Here is a 24,049-nt window from a genome sequence, read left to right as displayed (position 1 = left end):
AGGTTCCTGAGAAAAGAAAAAACCTTTTTGTACGAGAGAATGTCTCATGCGAAATAATATTTTTCTTGTGGTAAGTTATTTTACGTGCAATACAGAGAAATTGTCATTGCACGGAAGTTTTGAATTAAAGCACGAAATTATTTTCCGCACGATTGTTCTTATTTAGTATCTCTTCTACGAAATATCGGTTCTTATTGGGCGAAAGGCGCGAACAGATGAACACTCAGGCTGCTGAACGATAGCCCTAAAACCTTGAACAGATATATGGTTTCCTGAAGAAACAGTTCACTTGGTTTCCATTGACAAATCGCTGACATCGATTCTCAAAGTTAAAAAACTGGAAAACCGGAGTCGACCGTTCCATCCTAAAATCATCTTATACTCCTCTAATCTTTTTAACCTTGCAGCAGAAAAGAAATCCTGATGCGCTCGAAGATCGAATTCACATGGTTCGATTTTACCGATTGATCCAGTCCTGTTTCGATGAAATGCCGTTACGTTTGGTTCATATATGAATTGAGATAGCATTGCGTATTGCGTATTTGTAAATTCAGCTTGGTCTGGTCCGGTGACGAAAACAGATACCCAGACCAGATTCATATGAATGAAATCGAGTTACGAATCATTCTATCTATAAGTATGTAAATCCGGCTTGGCTCGGCACCAGACCGAACTGTGAACCGGATCTGAAGACAGGCCGCCCGCCTCCCCGTCTTCTTTCCTTCCAACCAACATTGATGACCCGAACCGGAATATTTATATTCGTCATTTTCAAACTGGAGGAAGCTCTGAGGTGGCATTTCCAAACAAATAATTACAGAGAGGAAGTGACCGGACAATCAATCCGCCGCCCGTCGGCCACCATCCGCCTCCGTTCAGCCTCCGAGCTCGAGGAGTCGATTATCAGAGGCGTAGACGCTCTTCGATTTGGCCGTCCGTCTCTAATTTGTCGGTGTTCCGGTGTTCGTCTTTTCCTCTAATGCTATTGAGAAATTTGAATTTTCCTTATATGTTCGGAAACCTTTCTCTTGTCCCGCCATTGCCAGTGTCGCGGTTGTGCATTCGAAGTTTAGGTTTTTTGGTTAGAACGACCTCTGTTGATGTACTTGGTGCAGATTGCGGAGCCGTCGTACCCAAATGTCTCGTGAAGCCGCGATCGACAAAGATGATCCCTTGGATGTTGAAGAACTCCTCCAAATTGGGACAAGATGCAGAGAGGTTCTAATCCCTTTCCCTTAATCTTCGTGTATATCCTTCTGCAAGGAAAAAGAAATGGAAGATCACCGGATGAAGCATTGTTCAGATTATTTCTATCTTTTGTTTCTTCAGTAATTGCCTTTCTATGTATATGGTGAATGCCCTTTTTCTTAGACCCGTGCATCTCGAAACTTTACCCATTTATGTTGAGTATGAGCTCTCACAGAGCGGAAAATAGGTGGCCCCAAATGAGCTATTTTAGTTTGTCATGGTGACACCATCGTCGGGTGAACTTTGTTTGATTTTTTAGGATCAGTGAAGCCTCTCTTGATCGATTTGTTGTCTGGCTGCAGCTGAGGAAAGAGAAGGACATGTTGCGAGAATCACAATCACAAAGCTTTGGACTGATAAGGGTAAACAGTTAAAATGCAGCATTGATCGGTATCTTTACTATCATTTTGCTTCCTGGCCCAAAAGATTGATACGAATTAATTTGAGTATGTGTCGGTTTTCAGAAACTAGAAGATCATGTAAGGTCGTTATCTGAAGCTCATGCAGAAGATAAAAAGTATATCCAGAAGTTGGAGAGAGAGCTGAGCAATTGCAGCCAGGAGATAGGTATTCATCGCATTCCTGAACTTTAAATGATTCTTGTTGCTAAGAGGAATGCTTGACGGGTATTAGCTTAGTAACAGCTAGAACCTGATTAATAATTAATGATGGGCACCTCTCCCTGCGTTCCTCAAGCAACTTGAGTTTTCCAGACTGTATGGCATGATACAGTTGCATCTCTTATCACAGATTACCTGCAGGATCAACTTAATTCGAGGAATGAGGAGGTTCACAGCCTGGAGGAGCGTGTCCGAATTCTTGAGTTGAAGTTGATAGACATGGATAATCTAGAGGAGAAGGTCGACATACTGAGAGAGGAACTGAGGAGGTCCGATATGGAGCGTGAGCTGTTGGTCCAAGAACTAGAGACAACAGAGGCAGAGTTACAAAGCTCATCTCTATCAGTAGAGAAACTAGAGGAGTCAATTTCTTCTGTTGCATTGGAATCGCACTGTGAAATAGAGAGCATGAAGCTTGACTTGATGGCCTTGGAGCAGAACTACTTTGAAGCTAAAAAAGTTCAGGAGGAGACTCTACAAGAAAATGAGAGACTGAATAGTTTGATTGATGGACTTGAAGTTCGGATTGAGGATGCTCAGGGAATCATTGATAATTTGGAAAAGGAGAACAAAGAACCGAGAGAGACGATTGATTTGTTTGAACCAAATGCTAGAGTCCTGTGTCAAAGAATTGGAGAGTGCATTGAAGAACTGCAAAATGATGACAGAGAGTCCAAAATTGATATTCAACTTTTGATGAGCAAAGTGGGCCTTTCAAAAGAAATGGGGTATGTTGCAAAACGGAATTGTTTTTATTTCTTTGGCAACGTAAATCTACAGCATATATGGGACTTCTGTGCAAAAGTTCGTTCCTTGGAGTTGCTGTTAAAAGTCAAAGACAATTTGTTAAATTTAGTTCGAACTTGATTGCAGGGAGATCTTTGGTCATTTGATTGCAAAGCTGTCAACCCTACATGCACCAGATCCAGTTTTAAAAGAAAAGATGGAGAAGATGTCTCTTGAGATGCAAGAATATGAAGAACTTGTGAAGCAACTTAAGGTATAAATTGATCGCGAATACTTATCGCTGGTAACTCTTTTTGTATCACCTTAGTATCGAGCAAAAGAGCAATCAGGCTTCAGGTTCTTGTTGCTTTTTATACAGTGGTGTAGCTCCTTTACTGGAAGATTGTATTTTGCCATAGAATTCGAGTGACTACATATTTTGCAGGGAGAACTGAGGGATGAAAAATTCAAAGCAAAGGAAGAGGCGGAGGATCTCGCTCAAGAGATGGCAGAATTGAGGTACGAAATGACTTGTTTGCTTGAAGAAGAGCGCAAGCGCCGTGCTTCCATTGAACAAGCATCTTTGCAAAGAATCACCGAGCTAGAGGCACAGGTATAATATCTTGTCGACCCATTTTTTCCATCATTTTGTGAAGTTATTTATCTCAGATTCTTAGAATGCAAATTCCTTTCGCTGCTTAGGTCCGGAAAGATCAGAGAAAATCAACCACAATTGTCCAACAGCTACAATTAGCATAAAAATCCTCTGGTGCCTCAAATGATAAAAGTCTATGGCAGGAAAATACGCAATAGGTTTGCACTACTCAAGTTCTTGCTTTATGCTGCTTGCAACTTATCATATGATCACTTCAATGTCGCGATCTTTCGGATTGCCGTTGCATACGATATTCTGTGCTCGGATCTTCTTGAAATTTTCTTGCATTTATTGTTAATAATCAAATCTTATCTTCTGAACCAGCAGATCTGTGGATTGATCATTCTTTGCATATGATACACTCAAACTTTTGGAGCATGAGAATCGCGTTTCCCTGCAATGGAGCATTGCTTGCTCTCTGGAACTCGTGCAAAAATTCTATTAGCACGGAACCCCTCAACCTGGGATCAGAAGATGCTACAAGCCGATTCACTAGCTTCAGTTATTCTTTTGAAGTGGTTCCAAAGTATGCTATATCTTCGGAATCCCCGGAGTCTGAGATGTAAATATGTCGTGAAATAACGAACATCCTCTTTCTCCACCTTCTCTTCTCCTCAAGAGATGCTATTCTGCACTTAAACATGCAGCGATACATACAGTTCTTGATATTTATAAAATTTTCCTTTCAATTTTTGATCCCATAATGATGATGTTAAATTGATGAATTGGTGTGTTCTCGTTTGAGATTAAAGGGGAGAGTAGAGTCTGTTCCCATTGGAGCAGAGTCCAGATTTGATTACTTCACCGAAAACGACTTTGTCCCCAGTTGGGGAAAAAGGAAACGAAAATATACAATAAATGCCAAACAATCTTCACAACGCCACAAGCAAATCACATCCTAAAAAAAAAAAAGGCCTAGTTCGATGAAGAGGAATCATAACCATTTCAGAATGGCGAACTCGTCCGAAGACGGGATTGTTTTATATCGCGATTTGATTCCATACCTTTCATACCGAACCGAATTTACCCTATTAAGTGTTGATTTTCTAATCAGCTCATCGAATAAAGACTATTATGCAATTCCCAATCAAAATTCAACATTGCCTCGAAGCAGAATTTTCGAATACCGTAGTTTCGAACTGCAGTAATCTTTGATCTCTAAACAACAAAGATCATAACTTTACTGAAATAGCAACTTATTCAATGTTGTATTTCCGAATTCAGGCTCAAATTCATCAGACCGCAGATTTTCAAACCTCGGCAACCCTTGACTATCGAACTCACGATTTCAGCTGCTTCAGCTCCATCACGCTCTTGACCTTCGGGGCGTAGAGGGAGTAGACGATGGCCTGCCTCTTTGCCACCTCCAGCTGCAACTTCCCATCAGCGTAGCCTTAGCCACCGCGGACGCCATTGCTATAGAAGCTTCAGTTGCAGACCGAGACCAGAGTACTGGAAATGCTCAGAAATTCACTTGTAATCGAACGAGAACTGACATATTCTATTAAGCACTTAGTTCGTAAAATACTAAAAATTTCACCAGTTAATTTTAAATCCAAACAAATGCACACTAAGAGTGTGTTTGGATTGAGTGTTGAGTTGAGTTGAATTTTGATTTTAATTGGTTTGTAATGATTGTATTTTTGAATTACGAGAAAAAGTGTGAAAAAGTAATAAATAATTGAGAGAAAATAATGATTAAGTAATGATTGTGTTGTTGAATTGTGAAAAAGTAATAAATAGTTAAAAGAATTTAATATAAAAAATTGAATTGAATGGTTAAAAATATTTAAAAAATAAAAAAAGTAATGATTGTGATGTTGAATTGAAGATAAGTGAAGTTGAGTTGAGTTAAACATTATTCCGAAAACAAACACAAGTCTTATCCAAATAAGACCTCTCGACTCTGATAATGTTACGCCTCTGATAACATTGCCGAACTTATAAATTTATAATTACGAGCTTCCCAATTTCAAACGGAATACGTTATCATGAAGATTACGAAGAATTTTGTGGCTCCATTGAACATATAAAGAGTCAATGCTTCATGCTTTTTGGAAGCACAAAGTTAGTATCCATTAGGTCTCAAAATGTCGTTAGCCATAATTAGGATTCTATGCAAAGGGTATCAATAGAAAGCAACCAATAGCCCTTTCAGGGCCAATGTTGGCTAAATTGAAAAGTTAAAGTGAGATTTTCAGTCATAGTTGAAGAATCTACAAATAAGTCATCAAACATCATTTGCCATTCACAGACAAGTCCTCACACGAGCCCAAAAATTCAACCCTATATGGCCAAAAAGACAGTTCACAAGAAGAGACGAACTGTGAATAATATCATATGGGCGCTGCAGGGATCGGATTGGATCGAATACGATCTAATCAAGAGCAGAAAAACATGACATTTTCATCCCGAATACACATCAGTTTCTAGTGTTGCAGTTGTAAAGAAGAAACGGCTCAGGACTAGAACCGGTTGAAAAAACCCGGTCGAGAGGAATCCTCGCGAGCCTCATCATCTAGTATCAGCTTGACCCCGTTGCTCCGGAGGGCGTTCACGACCGCCCAAACCTTTGTCTTACTCCCAAGCCCTTTCTTCTCGATCTCCTTGGTCACGTCTAAGTGGATCCCCCGCGCCTGCCCGAGCTCAAGGCCTTCCACCTTGAGCCGCATGGCCAGGACCTCCCCAACGACCCCAGCGGCCTTGGCATTGCATGACCTCCCGCACTCAAGCGAGTTCTTGATGGAATGCTCGACCGTTGAGGCCGTGGCCACAATCCGCCCGTTGTTCCTGTCCACCACGTTAGCCGTGATGTACTTGAGTGATATGAAGAGCCTGAGGACGTATCTCTTCAACACCGTCATGCTTCGTTATCATCTAGTTTCTGCAACGATTCGCGAGAAAGAAAACTGATAAAATGAGACACACCAATGCTATTATCTCTGCTCATTTATTCGACAAAATTGATCATGATCAATGCGGGAAGAGCCACCCAGCAGGAGCCCAGATCATCTCAGGGAATACAATGAGCAAACCAAATCTAGAGCCATGGTTGTCAAAATTCAATTTCTAGATAGAACGGAGGTTCTTACGGAATCGAAACGAATAATCGAATCATATAAAGGAAACAAATAATGGAATCGTATAATCGTGAATCCTTGGAAACTTGTCACTAGATAATTTTCAGCACGTTCTAGAAATCTCACGATAATAATCAGCCAGCAATAATAATCAAATAACGCTGAAAATTTTCAAGCTATACAGCAGATCATGAAATCAACATCTGACGAAGGCAATAAGGCATTTCAATTACAGACTAGGGAAGGAAGTCGACCTCTATAAATCAAGGATTCCGGTGAGATTGAGATCGACCGTTTCCAATTTTAGCTTCCGTGAGCCTCCGATTCTGCCTTCACCTACGGCGAGGACCGTCGAAGCTCCTGGGAATGAAGGATAAGGGAGCTCGGGGAGATGGAGGTCACTCAGACGGTGAACTGAAGATTCCGCCGTCCATCTGTGTACAGGAGAATAGAGGAGGATGCCACCACCGCCGCGGGTGGAGAAGAATCCGTTCGCCGGCAGGGCGGAGAACGGTGAGTATAACGGCGAGATTATCAAGGATGACAGAGGCTGAGAAGTGAGGACGCCGGCCGTCGTCGGGGCGACTGGTCGGAACAGGCTGAGAGAGAGTTTCCACTTCGAGGTTTTGGTTTTGTTTCTGTTTGCAGAAAAAAGAAAAAAAAACTAAACAAAAAATGAATCGGGTCGGTTTAGCTATGAATTGGGCTCACTTTGGGCCTCTGTGTCATAGGATTCTCCATCATCGGCCCAATGCATACTCAAGTTCAGGAATCTTGGGCCGACAAAGAGCCGGCCCAGTCAACTGCCCAAAACAGATTGCGATTATTCACATGATCCCGTCCACCTACATTACGGGATCCACCCCAAGCTTTGAGATAGCCACGACCAACAACACGAAGATCCTCATTTGCCCAAACTCCATCAATCTCGTGCTGTCCATCTTTGTCGAATTGAAAAATACAGGTCGGTATGGAAATATATACGACTTTTAGAAATATCGTGAAGGACCTTATGACGGATATTTGTCTTTACTTTTTCGCATTCGAGCAGGTAAGGTACTAGCACGGGAGAACATTGATTGCGTTGAACGTTAATGGGAATGCATGGGAAGGACAATAGGATATATAGGAGAGGGGAAGTTGAGAGAGACGATAAATAAATGATGACAAGAGAAGGAAGGAGGAGGGGCGGTCGTCATCTTTGTTTGTTTATTTATGGGATGAAAATCCTTCAGAGCGAGAGAGAGCCAAGGGTTAATTCAAGCGGTTCAACGCTTATTACACTTCGGCAAGATTTTGAATTCGAGCATTATGAATAAAGAAAATCTACGTTGAGAGAATTTTACCTATTAATAGATCGATCCAACTTGACTGAATTTTCGGATATCATGATGCATAACGAAAAGAGAGAGAAAGGGACAAGTCATATGACAGGATGGAAAGGAGAAGAAAGGAACTATATTACTAGACTCAAACATTTTTCTTTGTTTCTGTGTATAAATTTATTTATTTTTAAACAATACAATAACATAAATTTGTAATCACTTGTGTTAATATATTTAATATCAATTGATTTGCAATATATACTATTATATCCATTACAGGACTTTTTCCAATAGGAAAAGGGAAGGGTGGGATCCGGCATTTCGCGATTGCGATGTATAGATTTCAAAGATCTATAGTTTTCCCCCAATTTTCCTCTAAAGCTGAAAACCCCTAACTTAAGGCCTCTGATTTTCTCATAAAAATCCAATTTGCCCCAAATTTCTCACCATTATTGGTGCATCTCTTCCTCTCCTCCTTAATCTCGGTAATCAGAACCTCATTTTTCCTTTTTCAAATAACACTAATTGAGAGATTTCTTCAAGAACCCTAGAAGAATTGAAAGAACTGAAAATTTAATACTCGGGTTCCCTGTTCCGAGACATACCGACCCGTTGGCTAAGCATCTGTTTCCCTGAAAACTCTAATCTCTCATTCAAGATCAAAGTCCATCCATATATTTCTTAGTATAAAAAATAATCGAGAAATTAAGAGTCATATCACGGATCAAACCGAGTCTGATACTGATAGTAGGCGATGAGAAGATCTCCACCCCCTCTTCTCTCTCTCTCTCTCTCTCTCTCTCTCTCTTCCCACGATCCTGAGCATACATTTTTATGATGGAAAGATACAAATTTTCCGACCGACTAGACGCAAACATAGTTTCTATCACCATCTTATTATTTTTTTTCTTTTCGAGACCTAAGATTTAGAGCGAGTGATGGTCAATTTTATTTTTTATTTCCAAAATATAAGGAAATTTACATATAATATTTCATTTTTACCAAATTTATATATGTTTCATTTTTTTTTTGGTTTTATAAAATTATTGAATTTTGGTTATCCCAAAATTAAGAAATTTGCCTTCCTTCCTATTCGTTTGATTCTATGTATTCGAACCTTGGCCAGGTTTGGTAGACCGGTGAGACTTCTTAAATCCTAATCCAATTCGGTGACTACAAGGACTGGATATTTGCAAGAATTGGACTCGATTGTCCTTTAAGGCCCAAATCCGGCTCAGGAGGTGATTGGGCTCGGATTAGGATATTATTTAGACCAAAAGGGAGAAAATCTCCTATTCAAGGAGAAATTTTTAAATGATCACAACTCATAATAATATGGTGAGAAATAACCAATAACATTACTTCAAATGATAAAACTTACCATATTATTCAAGTGATTAACACTTATTATTTAATTTATTGTAATTTAATTAGTGTTTTTTCGCGCCACGTGACGAGATAGAATTACCGAATAACGGCTCCTGTTCCAGGGTTTAATTTCCCAAATATACCAAACTGCCATGTGAGTTATCGGAGGAGGGTTGGTGGCTGGCGACAGGCCGCGACAGTCCTCCTCCAATGCTTCATGGGGTTTTTTTTTTAAAAAAAATTATTTATTTTATTTGCTAGTAGAAAAAATTATTTTAGAAAATTAAAATATCATAAAAATAGAGGCAAATTTATCATTTTAACTCCATATCCAACTTACATATTTTGGCACGTTGCAAACCCAAGTTTAAAATATAAAAATCCCCTAAGATTTCTATCCGATCCGATCGCGATGGAATATCCAATGTCGTCCTGGCGACCAAATATACAGCCCTTGCGTCCGTCTCTAGCAGCATTTATATTTATATCATAAGGATTAGTCTTCTTAATTCGCTTATCCAATAATTAAAAAAAAAAGTCTTCTTAATTTTACTAACGAAAGTAGACAAGTACTAGCCAGTATCTTTCGAAGTAAACGGTTCCCTTTTGTTAGCTCCTTGCAAATATTGGTTCGATCACACGCGGCTTACAAGACCCGTTGAAAGGTAGATGTTACTGATTTGGAGTAAATTGGGGCAATCTTGCAAACTATAAGGGCTATTTGAAAATAACCGTAAACTACAGGGGGCCAAGTTGAAATCAAGCCGCATGAAGTGAAGGACCGCCCAAGGGAAAATCCGAAAAAGAACAGTCGCCTCTGTTTGTTGTCCGACGTAACACTCCTCTCTCTCTCTCTCTCTCCAGAGTTTGAATTGAATTGAGTTGAATTTACATTATTCAACTCTTTCGTGGAAGCAATCCTTCCGTGTCCGCGTCCTCTCCCTCTATTCTTCCTCTCTCTCTCTCTCTCTCTCCCCTCGTTCATGTCGACGTCCTGTTCATAGTACCCGCGAAGAACATCACTGCCGTATCATCGTCGCTTCTGAGCTCTCGCTACATCAATTCACTTCCTCAGGTGCGTTCCGATTTTGGGTCTCTCGAGTTCAATCAAGTTGTCGCTTGACTTTCATTCATCGGAGCTCTAGTTTTACCCTGAAATTGCTTAGTCAACTGGGTTTCCCTTATCAATTCCAGTTCTTTTATCTTGATGTGTTAGACCATTTGAAGGGACAATGTTAGTTTTCGAGCCTCTGATGTCGAGATTTGACAAAGAAAACACATCGTGGACCTAATCAATGGTCCACACATGCGGTCTCAATCTATCGGAAGCATCAGATTTGAGAACTGTTTCCTTAAGTTGTTCGCCGTGTTTTTGTTTTGGCAAATTCTTAGGATTAGAGCTTTCTTAGGTTGTGGACCGTAGTCTATCAGCTTCTTAGCTCGGTTTCGTATCGATATGTCAAATTTATGCTTGTCAACTTTAGGAACTTGTTGCCCGATTCGCTATAAGTAGTCATTTTGTTTACGCGTTTGATGATTTCATTCAGGTCTTGGATTATATTATCAATATCACAGAGTAATCGAATCCTAAATTTTTACTTCCCGAGGAAAATGTTCGGTTCAAAGAAGTCTCCCTTGAAGTCGTCTAAGGCTAGCTCCAACCCTTTTGACTCTGATGACGAATTTGATAGAAAGCCGGCACGTAACACCTTGCCGAGAAAGACTTCTTCCGAGCCTACGCTGAACCCACCGGACTTTGGCAGCAACCCTTTTGATGACTACGATGGGAAAGAAACACCCTCTTCCTACCCGAACTCCGTGACCTCGGCATCGAAGAATAAGTATAAGAATGACTTCCACGACTCGGGGGGATTGGAGAACCAATCTGTGCAGGAATTGGAGAATTACGCTGTCTACAAAGCTGAGGAGACCACGAAGACCGTCAATGGCTGCCTGAAGATAGCAGAGGACATTAGGGAGGATGCAACTCAGACTCTGGTGACCCTGCATCAGCAGGGTGAGCAGATCACCAGGACCCATGATCTTGCTGCTAATATTGATCACGATCTTAGTCGGGTAAGCCTTACATTTTGGATACATATTGCTTTTATTTATACCAGCTTGTATGCGTGAATGATTAGGAGGATAATTGGTGGAATGTGATTGGCTGGGCCTTTGTTGTCTATTAATTGTTCGTTGATGGTTCGTCCCTTGGTGTGTTCATCATGATTGGAGTTGATTGCTGATATTGAAAAATGTCTAATATGATGCTCATGATGATGAAATATCCGAGTATGACCATGCGGATGCTTCATTTTTGTCCTTGAATATGAAGACGCCTTGTCTACAATTTGAATGTTTGGTTGAGTGATCGATTCGCAATGAGATCGATACCATCTTGTTCTTTATATGCCATTTTTGTTGTTTATGTTCCTTGGTCATTCGTAATGTCAAGATAAGCTTTGATCTTTGATTTTAATAAGCTCACATGATCATTCTTGTTCATGAGGCAAGGATCATATTCTCATGAACATGAATTCAATCACTTGATCGTAACTGGCTTAGCAACTTTGCAAGAGCCTACTTTTTTTCTAAATCGTTCATAAGTCTCCGACTCATGGTATTAGGATTAAAGCTTCTTGTATTGGAAAAGTTTTCCATCTTGTGTTAAAGAATGAAGGACAGATATATTATGCATGACGAATGCAGATTGCTGGAATCTTTTCCTCAAATAGAAGCACATTTTTGGACTTGTTATGAGAACTTCCCATTCTGTAATTGTATACTAGTACAAAATCTTATAGGTTATTTGTTTTGGGAAATGGTTATTGTAGGGGGAGAAGCTTCTGGGTAGTCTTGGAGGAATGTTCTCAAAGACATGGAAGCCAAAGAAAACCCGATCAATTTCCGGCCCAGTAATCACCAGAGGTCTGTCTTCGAATACAGTCTCCACAACTTCCTGTAAATAAGATGAGATGGCTCATCTATTCTTCTCGGCATTTTGTTAAAGAGCCATTTCTCATTTGCACATTTGATTGATTTTGCAGATGAGATCCAGAGGAAGGGTCACCACTTAGAGCAGAGAGATAAATTGGGATTGACTTCATCGAGCAGGCCTAAGTCCCACTCGCGGATGCCCCCTGCTGAACCCACAGATGCTCTGCAGAAAATCGAGGTTTGTTTCCCTTTTGCCTTTCACTCACTCCACTCATAGATAATAATCCTGGTGGCCTCCTTCGCGCTGTCTTATTGTTTAGTTTATGTCATGAGGATCCCATCCAATTAACCCCTTTCTGCAATCTAATGAGTCCCTGAATTTGGTTTGCTAACAGGTGGAAAAGGCGAAGCAAGACGATGGATTAAATGATCTGAGCAACCTTCTCGGTGAGATGAAGGATATGGCAGTTGACATGGGTACTGAAATTGAGAGGTGAGTATGGTGGCATTCAGATTTTCAGTCCGATTTTTCCCGAAATGAAAGTGAAATGACTCGTGTTATAGATAGTCACCAAAAAAGAAAAAAAAGATAGGTCATGGAGTCAGTTCTACTAAGCAACAGGGTCAGTGGCAGAACTAAATCGGTCCCGTTGTTCCAAAACTCGATTCCATCTTTGCCCAGGTCCTTGCAAGAATGTAGAAGTGCGGCATGAAGTTCCCTTTCTATTGTTGAATCTTGTTCTAATTTGCTTTTGCTATATGATGTAGGCAAAACAAGTCACTGGACCATTTCTATGACGATGCGGACGAGCTTGATTTCCGTGTCAAACAAGCTGCCCAGAGAGGTCGTCGCCTGCTTGGGAAGTAGACTACTCGCGATTCTTTGCACAGACCACTGTGGGTAGCCTTCTGCTCAGGACTCAGGAGACAGACTTCTTGTGATTATTTACGTCCGCTGTCGTAGACATCTTGGCACCTCTGATTTTCAATTTACGTAGCTGCTCTTATATTCTATGACATATCACTTCGGATAAATCTTGGAGATTTTGTAAACAATAAATCAGCTCTGTTCGAATCCTGAATCTTGATTAAGGATTTGTGAGCTCATCAGAGAACTCATGACCTTAGTATTACGTACAAAAACAGCAGCACAACACGGTACTGAAACATCTTATAATCGTAACACTCGAGTTTGCCATGCATCAATATCCACTCAGAACTCCATGGACCAACTACCTCTTAACTAAGACTGAAGCAGAATCTCATCTAATGCATAACTACAGTTTTCTATGCATCAATATCGACCAACGGACTTCATTGAACAGAGCCCTTCCACTGATGTTAAGGTTCCATTCGACACAATAGACTGAGAAGGAAATGTCTCCAGCAACAAGTTATAAGATTTACATTCTCTTACCATAACAGGCTCTAATGGCCTCGACTCTTCCAAACTCATACCCTACAACTACGATGTCTCGACGGTCCCAAGAGAATGGGAAATTGAGTTACTTCATCATGGATGTCATCTCCTACTCCATGAATAAGAATGACCTGCAGTTCGATGCAGTCGAAACTTATGAGAAAACAGCGACACTATCGTCGTCCGTAGCAAACAATCATTGTCGACAAACAATGTGGTGAACACCTCCAGCCGCTGAGGCTCCTGCTCCTTCTGCATAAACAGTTATTGCCAAACGATCTCGACAGCACAAGCAAATCACATCCTAAAAGAAAGGCCTAGTTCGATGAAGAGGAATCATAACCATTTCAGAATGGTGAACTTGTCCGAAGACGGGATTGTTTCATATAGCGATTGGATTCCATACCTTTCATACCGAACCGAATTTACCCTAAAAGTGGTGATTTTCTAATCAGCTCATCGAAGAAAGACTATTATGCAATTCCCAATCAAAACTCAACATTGCCTCGAAGCAGAATTTTCGAATACTGTAGTTTCAAATTACAATAATCTTTGATCACTAAACAACAAAGATCATAACTTTATTGAAATAGCAACTTATTCAATGTTGTATTTCCGAATTCAAGCTCAAATTCATCAGACCGCAGATTTTCAAACCTCAGCAGTTAGTTCAGATACATGCTAAAACCCTTGACTATCAAACTCACGATTTCAGCCGCTTCAGCTCCATCACGCTCTTGACCTTCGGGGCGTAGAGGGAGTAGACGATGGCCTGCCTCTTTGCCACCTCCAGCTGCAACTTCCCATCGGCGTAGGCCGCCGAGACCGACTGCGGGTCGGAGAGGCCCCCGTTGCTGCGGAATGCGTCGATGGTCCGCCGCTTCATGTACTCCCTCATGTTGTAGTCAGAGAAATCACGGGCGGTGCGCAGGAGAGAGCGGAAGAGGGAGAACACCTCCGACCTCGACGGAGCCTTCGCCGCCGCGGACGCCATTGCAGACCGAGACCACAGTCTTGGAAACGCTCGGTGTCAAGCTAGAGAGGCGAGCTCGAGCTTGGATAGTGGGATAGTCGAGCGGCTCGAGCTCGAGCAGAGATGAACGGCCTCACGGGGACAAGCTTCAAGGGAACAAGCTAGGGCGGTCACGAGTCCCGGCGACGGGCTTCACGGGGATGAGCAGGGGAGGTCAGGTGACGTCGACGGGAAAGCTCTTCTCCTCACGGGGAGTCGGGGACAGGCTAGGGCACAAATGAGAGAGGAACTGATAACGAGAGAGATGACTAAGAAGAGTCCGACTTAATAGAATGAAAAATTAAAAATTTTAATTAAAAAATAATATTTAATTCTAATAATAATAATAATATTGTGGGTTTATCATATCGGCTGGCTGCTGGCCTGGGCTAATATTATATAAAACATGGGCTTACACTCGATAAGACTTGTGAGTCGCTTGAGCTAAGCACACCCAGGCTTGAGCTCGGCTTGAGCTACGCTCAAGTTCGATAAGGCCGAGTCTAACTCGAACTTTCACCGAGTCGAGCTCGAACTGTTTGCAAACCGACACAACTTGCTTACACCCCTAGTGTCAATAGCTCGATGTACACTTCATGCGGACCACCAGCCATCGTACAAACGATCCGGTTCGGAGCGATCGTTTTTTTATTCTAACCAGGTTCGGAGCTCCTCATGGGATCGAAAAGAGATTATCAATTATTTTCCTTTTCTTCATCATTTCCTTATAAGCATTTCGTTTCTATTTTTCGCTGAGATCATAGTCGTAGTTCGGTCATCAGCTTGGCCTTACTTACAAGGTTCGTTTAAAGGATTTTAAAACCATGTGTTTAGGAAAAATTCATCCACTTTGAACACAAGTTTCCAACTGCACAACTTTTTATAATTCATTTTCTTTTTGTTTCACTGTCTATATCTATCTATATATTATGTAAAAATAACTTGAAAGTAATAAATGTTTCACTATAATGATGGATTATTAATGGAAAAAAAAGTAATAAAATAATTTATTGATATAAATATTTTAACTAACATAATAAATATTAGAATGAATATTATAGTTTATCTAATTATAGTCGATGCCCAACGAAAAAACATAACAGACCCTAATTATAATTAATTTCAAAATTTTGATGATAGAAACAATAATATTTGCCAAGCGAAATTGGTGAAAAAAAATTTAAAGATACATATAGAAAAATGACTTACACTTTTATGGTAAATAGGGTCATATCATATAGAATTAAGATAGTCAATTCATATTTAGATAATAATATTAACTGCACTCAATAATAAATATTATTTATATTGTAATAAAAATTATATTATAAAATTCACAAAAGAAGTTATATTATAAATGATAGATTCATATTGACACAATAAATAAATATCAAAATGATTATTAGAATAATTGTTACAAGAAGCAGATTAATTTTCAAATTAGAACATTGAAAATATTTAAAGTTGATATTGTATAAAACATCAAATTAAACATTGGAAATATTTTGTTGTCATAAGAGACAAATATGTGCTAGAAAAATTAGAACAATTGTTATAAGAAATGATATATAAACGATAATATAAAATAATTAGTAAAATTAATAAAATAAATATGCAAATGATAAAATAATCAATAGAAGCGATAAAATAAATAATATAATAATAATAATAATAATAATAATATGCATACTAATTGAGGTCATTGCAATATATTTATTGAATCAAGCAGAATAATCTAATTTTATTAATTAATAATGTATAAAACTTCGAAGCCAAAATTGTAAAATTTTTATTGTGCTAAGAAGCAATCTATATCTATATTTATTATTATGTAAAACTAACTTGAAAATAATAAATACTTCACAATAAATGATGGATTATTAATAGAGCAAAAAAAGAGTTAAAATAATTTATTAAAATAAATATTGCAGCAATGTTAAAATAATTTATTGAAATAAATATTTTAGCTAACACAATAAATATTAGAATGAATATTATAGTTAATCTAATTATTAGAACAAGAAATATGTGCTAAAAAATTAGATCAATTTCTATAAGAAATTATATATAAACGTGTTAAATGAACATATACAATGCAGAGGACATAAACTACAAAAAATCTAATTGATCATATAGATAGCTTATAAAAAAGTTATACTCCTATAAAAGAAAAAAAAATGATAACACACTATGAAGTTAAACTCATAAATAAAATAAAACATGAAACTTAAATATATTATGCATATGTTAATTGAAAGAGGAAAAAATAATTTTTAGTCTAATTACTGAACTTGGTATATTTAACATATCTAATTAAAAATGATCTCAAATATACGATGCATGCTTATGGAAACGATTAGTTTCAAATTTTTATTATAATAATTAACTTACTCCTATATGTAAAGTGATTATTGAAGATTTTTATTTGAAAATTTTAAAATTAACAAATGGAAATGTTATTATTTTTATAACACAATTAGTGCTTCAAATTGTACAATAAAAATGATATTTAGATTTATGAAAAATGAACCCGTGTAATGTACATGACAACTATAAATAATGTAATAGACAAATAAGAAAATAAATATTATAATGATTTATACTCGAAAATAATTAAGCATGTCTGTGAATTATCGCAACACACTAATTATATAAAATTACAAGAATATTAAAAAATTAATGTGTGAAAATAAAGATTTTGATAGAACTATCTCAAACAATATCTATAACGTATATTGAAATGATATATTTTTAATATATATTAGAATTAAATTGATTAGCTAAATATATAAACAAGGCATATTAAATAAAAATAATTAATTAGTTATACAAAAAAAATTAACAGAGATACTAAATTTACGAAATCAGGGCCACATAATTTTTTAAAAAATAATAATTGAAAGTAAGGATATAAAAAATATTATTTCAAATAAAGAAATTTACAAGATCAAGTTTGTATACCTGCATTTAATAAATTTGCATAATACTAATGATTAAAATAATATTAAATAAATTAGTTGCAAAATTGTCACTAAACTATTAATACTAAACTAATGTATTAGTTTTTTTTTTGGTCATCCTTGAAAATTCAAGAAAATGGTAATAATGCAAACCTGTGCAGTGCACATATTAAAACACTAGTAATAGAACTAAATTAGAAGAGAAAATATCCAAAAAATAAAATAAACTGACTCCTCAATCATTCATCTTCTTTGGTGTGAACCGTTGTATTTGGAAGCTCAATAGGGCCCTGACTAATCCAAGAAAATGGTAATAATACAAATTGCACATGTTAGAACACTAGTAATTGAACTAAATAAGAAGAGAAAATATCCAAAAAATAAAATAAACCAGCTCATCAATCATTCATCTTTTTCGATGTGAACTTTGATATTTGAAAGCCCAATAGGGTATCGGTTAATCCAGTGGAGCTGAGTCGGCCCATTAAGAGGTAAATCTTTTTCGGTATGAATTTTCTGCATTCACAAAGTCTCGAATCGGATACTTTATTTAAGTGAAATAAGCGTTAAATCGCTTTAATCAACCCACGTTGGTAATCATTCATCTTTTTATTGTTGTATTATAGGACTATAATTGTCGCATATATTCGGAAAATCAGGCTGGCTAGCGTGCCCAAGAAGAAACAATCCATTCACGATGGCTCAAAATCAGATAGATATTTTAGATTGGACAAGCAAGTCTGCGTATATCTGCGCTTCTTCATATATATTTGTAAATATGTCTGAGGTTCAGTACAACATTACAAAATGTCTAAAACATATAATAAATAAGAGAAATGGTATGGCATAGTTATACACATCATCTTATGAAATCAAGAGGTTTCGGATCAACATTGAGACTACCGATACCTCTTTATTTAATATTCAATAAATTATATTACAATCACAATTACAATTACAGTTGCAATAAAAGTCGATCATGCACAAGCAGGAGCATACATACTGGGGAGAACAATAAATGCCATGGACAGAGGGGCAACAGAGACAAGAGAGTTCACATGAGCAAAGGCAGGCTTTAAGGTTGGGATCTCTCCATCTTCTGTTACTTCCAATGGAGTCCCATTCAGAAGCATTACTTGGCTCCGAAGGTACCCGTCCTTTGGGGTCAGGTGGTACTCTTCTCTGAACAGCGGAGCTGCCTTTGATGATCTGGTCCCGACGAACGAGACCGTCTTCTTCAGTCCCCGGATGAGAATGGTTCCTTCTTCGGTACTTGGCTGTTTCTCTACAACCAAGCTCTTCACGTTATTGTTGTGGACCCGGGTTATGAAGTTAGTCTCATTGTTCAAGTTGATTAGCAGCAGGGTTACGCCTGCCTGTAACATATAACACAATAGTCGTTATAGTGTCATGTGGTAATATTAATCAATATATAATGCTCCTAGAGGAGTTGGTTGGCCCGGCAATCCCATTAATATAACTAGGCTGCAGATTTCCTACAGAACTCTGCTGATCAGCCGTGTACTTTCCCATTATTTGATGAAAAATTCTCTTTTCTTCAATCCCTTGTTATACTAACAAAGAAGAAAATCGAGTCGACTTACTCTTCCTTTGGAACAATGGGCGTAAGACCGTAAATGTGATGGAGCGTTACTCTCAACAGTAAGCACGCCTTTCCCCATCAGCCGATGCCATAGAAGAGCGCTGTCAAGAATCATCTTATGGTGAGTTTTAGCTCAAAGATTGCTCTGTCGTTTCATTTGATTTATCTTTAAGACATAACAGTGGATTATTGATACAATGGGGAGAACTTGCCTGTAGTAATCTGGGTTTGGTAGGGAAGTGGACCAGTTCAAAAGGCCGTAGTTCCCACCGATCAGGCTCTGCCGACAATACACTTTCGTGTTGTGCTTCGATGCCATACCGAGCTGATCTAAGTACCTTTTTTCGGCATATAGACGAGGAAAACTTCGTTATGAATGACCTAGACAGTGAATTTAAGTACTCGAATAGATCAAACATCATACTAACTTCAAGTCAGATTTCTGTAAATAAGATTACCAGAAACTGTTGACGAATGTGTTGGACACATGACGACCGCCGCTATTATAGGCCCCACCAGACTCTCCGACCCAGGCAGAAGACCATGGACCATGCTTTCGTATAGTTTCTTGGAGGTCGCTGAAGGTTTTCGATATCTCACTCAAGTAGAGCGGACTCAGTATCTTACTCACAAGATTGGGATCAATACCTGAAATATCGAAGTCCAAGAAAGCTCAGCACTGATATTGGACGTATGCTCGTCAATTCAGACAGATAGACTCTGCTTGATTTGGGAAGCCTTTAACTGACCTGCACCGAGGTTGTATATGTGATGGGTCATGACATTGATCACACCTGGTCCGGAAACCTGTAAAAGCTTTGTGTACCATCCCTCGTCAAAGAATCCTCCTGGGGCTATGAGCAAAGGTTTCACATGAGAGTTCTCATAGAGCTCGTCGATAACTTTTCTAAGGGCGATCAAGTCCTTTCCGTATTGCTCAGCTGCAACACTTGCCCCGATCCCACTTCCACTGAGCTCATTACCTTCAAGCAGATCCAGCAATCAACAAGGCATGTAAATGATGATCTGAAAGACAGTAACTGCATCTCTAGTCTGAGTTCATACCGAATTCCCATGAATCTACAGGGTAGCCCTTCGAAATCGTGTATCTTATGAAGTCGCGAGCGTTACTAGAGTCCCAATCTCCTCCCCATGCATCCTGCCTGATCCGATGCCTCCCGAAGAGCGCATTCAAGCCAAAAGTCACGACTACCCTGCGATGAATCAATCAAAATGTCACTATCCATTACTTAAACTCGATAAAATGAGGCAAGTCTGATGATGATGGCTTTTTAAAAAGATTGTTTCGCTGGAAAGTAGAAATCCATCAGAGAAAATCGTGACGACAGAAAGGTATAATTACCTATTGTTTCTGAACAAGCAGTTAAGCTCGTCCCACCGCTTCATGTGCAAACATCCCTTCGAGTACCCGAACAATCCATTATTGATCTTTTGGAAAGGGTGGCAGGGGACCTTCAACTTCCCCACATCGTACACGACTTGGTCTTGCAGAGATCCTCCAATTCTTATCCTCAAATTCTTAAAAGCTGACAACATAATATAATTAACTACATATTGAACGCGAACTTAGTGCAGATACTATAATTCATTAGACATACAAACCTTGTATTGCTCTTCCAAGGAAAGGGTTGGACAGGTTCTGGAAATATCAAGCAGACTAATTAACGATCTATGGATATATTATATACAATCTTTGATGGGAGAGATTGAATCTGAATTCCTTTACCAAATTTATTGCAGATGAGTATCCCCATGGGCAGCGGTTGTAGTTACACTTATCATGAGGCCACCAATCGATAGTTGCGCACACGAAGTTTTCATCAGTTTCAGCGATTGTTTCCGTGACGTTGACTGCAATTGAAGAATACATGACTCCTTGAGCCAGTAATGCTGCCGGGAATGTCCCAAGAATGACGAACAGGGAGAGGTGGAAGAATCCCATATCAGGGAATAAATTGTCAGAACAGCAGTTGAACTTATACGGGCCGCCTGCGAGAGGGAAAACAAACTTCCTCAATGGAAACCCAGAGAATGCTACAGATGCAGCGAACATGGAGTTCCTGGGGTTTTAAGTCCGGTTTCGATCAATTTACATGAGCAAGAAGCTGAAACTCAGAAGTACCACCCGGACCGAGTTTAGATTTTTCGCCTTTCTCGGTGGCAGAGTAAAACCATGTTTTCTCAGCAAAATCACCAGATACATCAGATTCAAGATTCATCGTCGTATCGAAATGCCGATAACAATGCACAGGATCCATCCATCAAAAAGGACAAGATTTCAGCAACATATTCCACTGCAGCCACTGAACCTAAGAACAGAGCAGAGCAAACTCAAGCAAAGGGGTGCCACCTGAGACGACCATGAACCTACCTCAAATCCGCCATGGAAGACCAACAGTGAAGCTCACCATGGCTTAACCTCAAATATCAAGAATGTATCTTTTTTTTGCTGAATATATCTAAAGCATGAGATTCACAGGAAAAAAGAAAAACCCAGAAGACAGAAGACTCCACTGACCAAATCTGAAGCAGAGAAGCCAGAGCCTTCTCCCAAGTCACGAGCAAGAGCTGAACTAAGATCAAGAATCCGCCATAGCCGACCACAAGCGAGCTCAGCACCCTTATCTACCGTAAAAGGGTCTGTGTCAGATTTGTCGGGTTGGGACAAAAGGGGTCCGCAGCTAAGAGTGAGTTCTTTGACAGGAGATTAAGTTGAGTGGAGTGACGATGACAGTCTTTTATTACAGTGTCCATTTTCGATTAGTAAGTAGAGCAAGGAACGGTCGGGTTAGAGACGGGGCAGACCTTTCATTGCCCACGGGAGGAGACTAGCACGCACGCGTCCAACATCAGTCTCCTCTTGGCATTATTTTAATTTGGAACACAACATTCTCTCTCGATGCCTTTCATTATTCGGGAGATTAAAAAATTTTAGTGTCGAGTTGGATCGAGGTCGAGGTCGATTTTTTAATGGACGTGTGATCGCGAATTCAAAATTCCAAAGTGGATCCATCGCTATACTTTAGATTACTTTATGTTAAGGTACTCTTATTATCGATCTTTCTTTCCAAAAGAAGGAATTTTCATGACCGGATTTCTCCGGGTCGAAGAGTTTACGGTCCGAGATGAGATCCGAATAAAGTTGGAAAGCCTTGCCCTTTAAAAGTCATTAAATACATTATTTTCACACCTCAATCATTTCATCCCCTCACCTTTTTTTTCTGCAAGAACGCGACTTACTTCATGTTAGCCTTGGACCGAAAGTCCGGCTTACGCTATATCAGTTGAGAAGTCGCGATAACTGTCAGGGAAAACTCTTATATAAATTCAAAAATTGAAATCTCATTACATATTAATGCAAGTATATCATTAGTTTCAGTCGAAATCATGTTATTTGGTTTTAGGATATTCACATGAGAGCCCCTACAGTTTTGAAACCAGACCGTCTAATCAGCCCCTGGAGCGACGGGCGCCAAGTCCGGACGGGTCGGTGCCGGACCATCAAAGGCCGTTTGGCTTCAAAGTTAAAGTTACTTTAATTTTAATTTTGATTTTGATTATGGAAAAGGACAAATGAGATGTAGTTATAAATTTGACTTGAAAAACGTATATTTTTATTGTATAATGTGTTGAGTTAAAGTTAAAATTAAAATCAAATTCTTTAAAAACAAACGGTCCTAAAATGTTTCTCGCATGAGAATAACCGACGCCTAAGCCTTCCCCGAAGCATGTCGCTGTGAAAGTTTTAAGGTTGTCAGGTGATTTGTCACTTTAGTACGGTTAGGTCGTCCAATCATTTTCCCCATTTTAAGGCTTTCCCGCATTTCGTTAACTCGTGACAAATTTGGCATTATCCCTTGCCGACACAATTGAAAAATAATTATTTTTTACTTCCCAACGAATTATTATTTCTCCCAATTTTTTCTAATGAATTATATTTTTCTCGAAAAAAATTGACTAGATACGGTCCAATCTTATGACATGATTAATTTTAGCCCTTTTAGTTTTAGGGTCGATTTTTAAAATTTTAACTCTAACTTTAAGTTTATTCACTATACAATAAAAGTCAACAACACAATTATTACTTTTTTCATTTTCTTCAATTTTCTTAATCATTTAATTCAATTTTTAATACTAAATTCTCTCAACTATTTATTACTTTTTCATACCTTTTCTCATAATTCAACAACACAATCATTGCAACCCAATTAAAATCAAAATTCAACTCCACTTAATTCTAAAACCAAACATACTATAAAATTATTTCCCATTTCTTGAATATGAGCCATGAAACAATGCGAATTTTCTCACTTTGTTACATATAATTATTGCTTATGATTTTGTCAAGACAACAAATATAAGAAAATTTGTAGGGATAAGGAGGCGCGAAATTCAGACAAAAACATGACCTGATGTGCAAGTCACGTCTTCCAGACCACATTTCTAAATACAATAATGGTATGCCGCGGGAGCGATTACGCTTTAATATTGACCTTGACCGCTCAAGCATTGATCACGATTAGTCTCCTTACGAAGTCATTTTGCTAACCTTCATTCAAGTGGTACGATAGTTGTTTCCTTAAATTAGTAATTGTATGTTGCGTGAGTGATTCCGCTTTAATCTTGAGTTCAATCACTCAAACGTTGATAACGATTAGTCTCCCTCCGAAACGAATATTCGTTCAAGTGGCACGACACTTGTTTTTCTCAAATATGATCTCAATTCGAGTATTATGGATGGAGAAAATTTTTCAATTTGTGAAGTTTCACTATTTAGTTGGATGAATCGATTCGAACTGAATTAGTCGGATCATAAGTATGTCCACTGGAAAAAAAAAGATTTATGGTTTGAAATGAAAGAAAGAGAGAGAAATTCAATAATAAATGAATAAATACATAAAATAAATGGGAGGAAAATTCACAACCCGTTTATGAGTATATGAATGACTATGACACTAGTTAGAGGGCCAAAACTATCATTTCGAGATTAGGGGAAAATAGTCATTTCTATTACATTTGGTAACGAAATTAAGTTTGATTTAATTTGATTTAGTTTAATTTAAATATATGAAGA

The 24,049-nt window shown here is 38.5% G+C and overlaps 5 protein-coding genes across 13 annotated transcripts; 2 read left to right on the top strand and 3 right to left on the bottom strand.

Annotated features, from left to right (window-relative positions):
- Positions 1-722: 722 nt before the first annotated feature.
- On the top strand, positions 723-3,953 carry LOC116212747 (trichohyalin-like). Of its 7 annotated transcripts, none has more exons than XM_031547422.1 (9): positions 723-948; positions 1,116-1,218; positions 1,508-1,610; positions 1,713-1,815; positions 1,999-2,596; positions 2,742-2,868; positions 3,040-3,207; positions 3,297-3,407; positions 3,577-3,953. In XM_031547422.1, exons 1-8 carry the CDS (start codon positions 738-740, stop codon positions 3,351-3,353), a joined length of 1,470 nt encoding a protein of 489 aa, XP_031403282.1. In that variant the 5' UTR covers positions 723-737; the 3' UTR covers positions 3,354-3,407; positions 3,577-3,953. The 7 variants fall into 7 exon arrangements, with proteins under 7 accessions (XP_031403282.1, XP_031403281.1, XP_031403283.1 ...); XM_031547421.1 differs by having other exon boundaries at positions 723-960; positions 3,574-3,953; XM_031547426.1 differs by having other exon boundaries at positions 808-948; positions 1,551-1,610.
- A 239-nt stretch (positions 3,954-4,192) lies between these two features.
- Positions 4,193-14,662, bottom strand: LOC116212751 (LYR motif-containing protein 4). Of its 2 annotated transcripts, none has more exons than XM_031547432.1 (2): positions 14,179-14,662; positions 4,193-4,625 (listed from the first exon to the last, which is right to left on the bottom strand). In XM_031547432.1, the coding sequence occupies exons 1-2, from the start codon at positions 14,371-14,373 to the stop codon at positions 4,530-4,532; spliced, it is 291 nt and encodes a 96-aa protein (XP_031403292.1). In that variant the 5' UTR covers positions 14,374-14,662; the 3' UTR covers positions 4,193-4,529. The 2 variants fall into 2 exon arrangements, with proteins under 2 accessions (XP_031403292.1, XP_031403290.1); XM_031547430.1 differs by lacking the exon at positions 4,193-4,625 and adding an exon at positions 13,090-13,510 and having other exon boundaries at positions 14,087-14,661.
- Positions 5,467-6,970, bottom strand: LOC116212750. The gene is made up of 2 exons (XM_031547429.1): positions 6,584-6,970; positions 5,467-6,133 (listed from the first exon to the last, which is right to left on the bottom strand). Exon 2 carries the CDS (start codon positions 6,111-6,113, stop codon positions 5,715-5,717), a length of 399 nt encoding a protein of 132 aa, XP_031403289.1. The 5' UTR covers positions 6,114-6,133; positions 6,584-6,970; the 3' UTR covers positions 5,467-5,714.
- Positions 9,943-13,064, top strand: LOC116212749 (SNAP25 homologous protein SNAP33-like). The gene is made up of 6 exons (XM_031547428.1): positions 9,943-10,097; positions 10,570-11,098; positions 11,857-11,950; positions 12,070-12,197; positions 12,355-12,452; positions 12,728-13,064. The coding sequence occupies exons 2-6, from the start codon at positions 10,634-10,636 to the stop codon at positions 12,825-12,827; spliced, it is 885 nt and encodes a 294-aa protein (XP_031403288.1). The 5' UTR covers positions 9,943-10,097; positions 10,570-10,633; the 3' UTR covers positions 12,828-13,064.
- A 3,430-nt stretch (positions 14,663-18,092) lies between the features above and the next one.
- On the bottom strand, positions 18,093-21,678 carry LOC116214890 (heparanase-like protein 1). Of its 2 annotated transcripts, none has more exons than XM_031550378.1 (10): positions 21,494-21,678; positions 20,702-20,964; positions 20,578-20,614; positions 20,318-20,501; positions 20,020-20,168; positions 19,704-19,937; positions 19,413-19,602; positions 19,167-19,292; positions 18,956-19,055; positions 18,093-18,727 (listed from the first exon to the last, which is right to left on the bottom strand). In XM_031550378.1, exons 2-10 carry the CDS (start codon positions 20,915-20,917, stop codon positions 18,329-18,331), a joined length of 1,635 nt encoding a protein of 544 aa, XP_031406238.1. In that variant the 5' UTR covers positions 20,918-20,964; positions 21,494-21,678; the 3' UTR covers positions 18,093-18,328. The 2 variants fall into 2 exon arrangements, with proteins under 2 accessions (XP_031406238.1, XP_031406240.1); XM_031550380.1 differs by lacking the exon at positions 21,494-21,678 and adding an exon at positions 21,347-21,371.
- Positions 21,679-24,049: the final 2,371 nt, after the last annotated feature.

The sequence above is a fragment of the Punica granatum genome, chromosome 7 (genome assembly GCF_007655135.1).
Source record: "Punica granatum isolate Tunisia-2019 chromosome 7, ASM765513v2, whole genome shotgun sequence".
NCBI lineage: Eukaryota > Viridiplantae > Streptophyta > Magnoliopsida > Myrtales > Lythraceae > Punica > Punica granatum.
The sequence above is the reverse complement of the archived record's forward strand: the minus strand, read 5'-3'. Positions and strand labels throughout refer to the sequence as shown.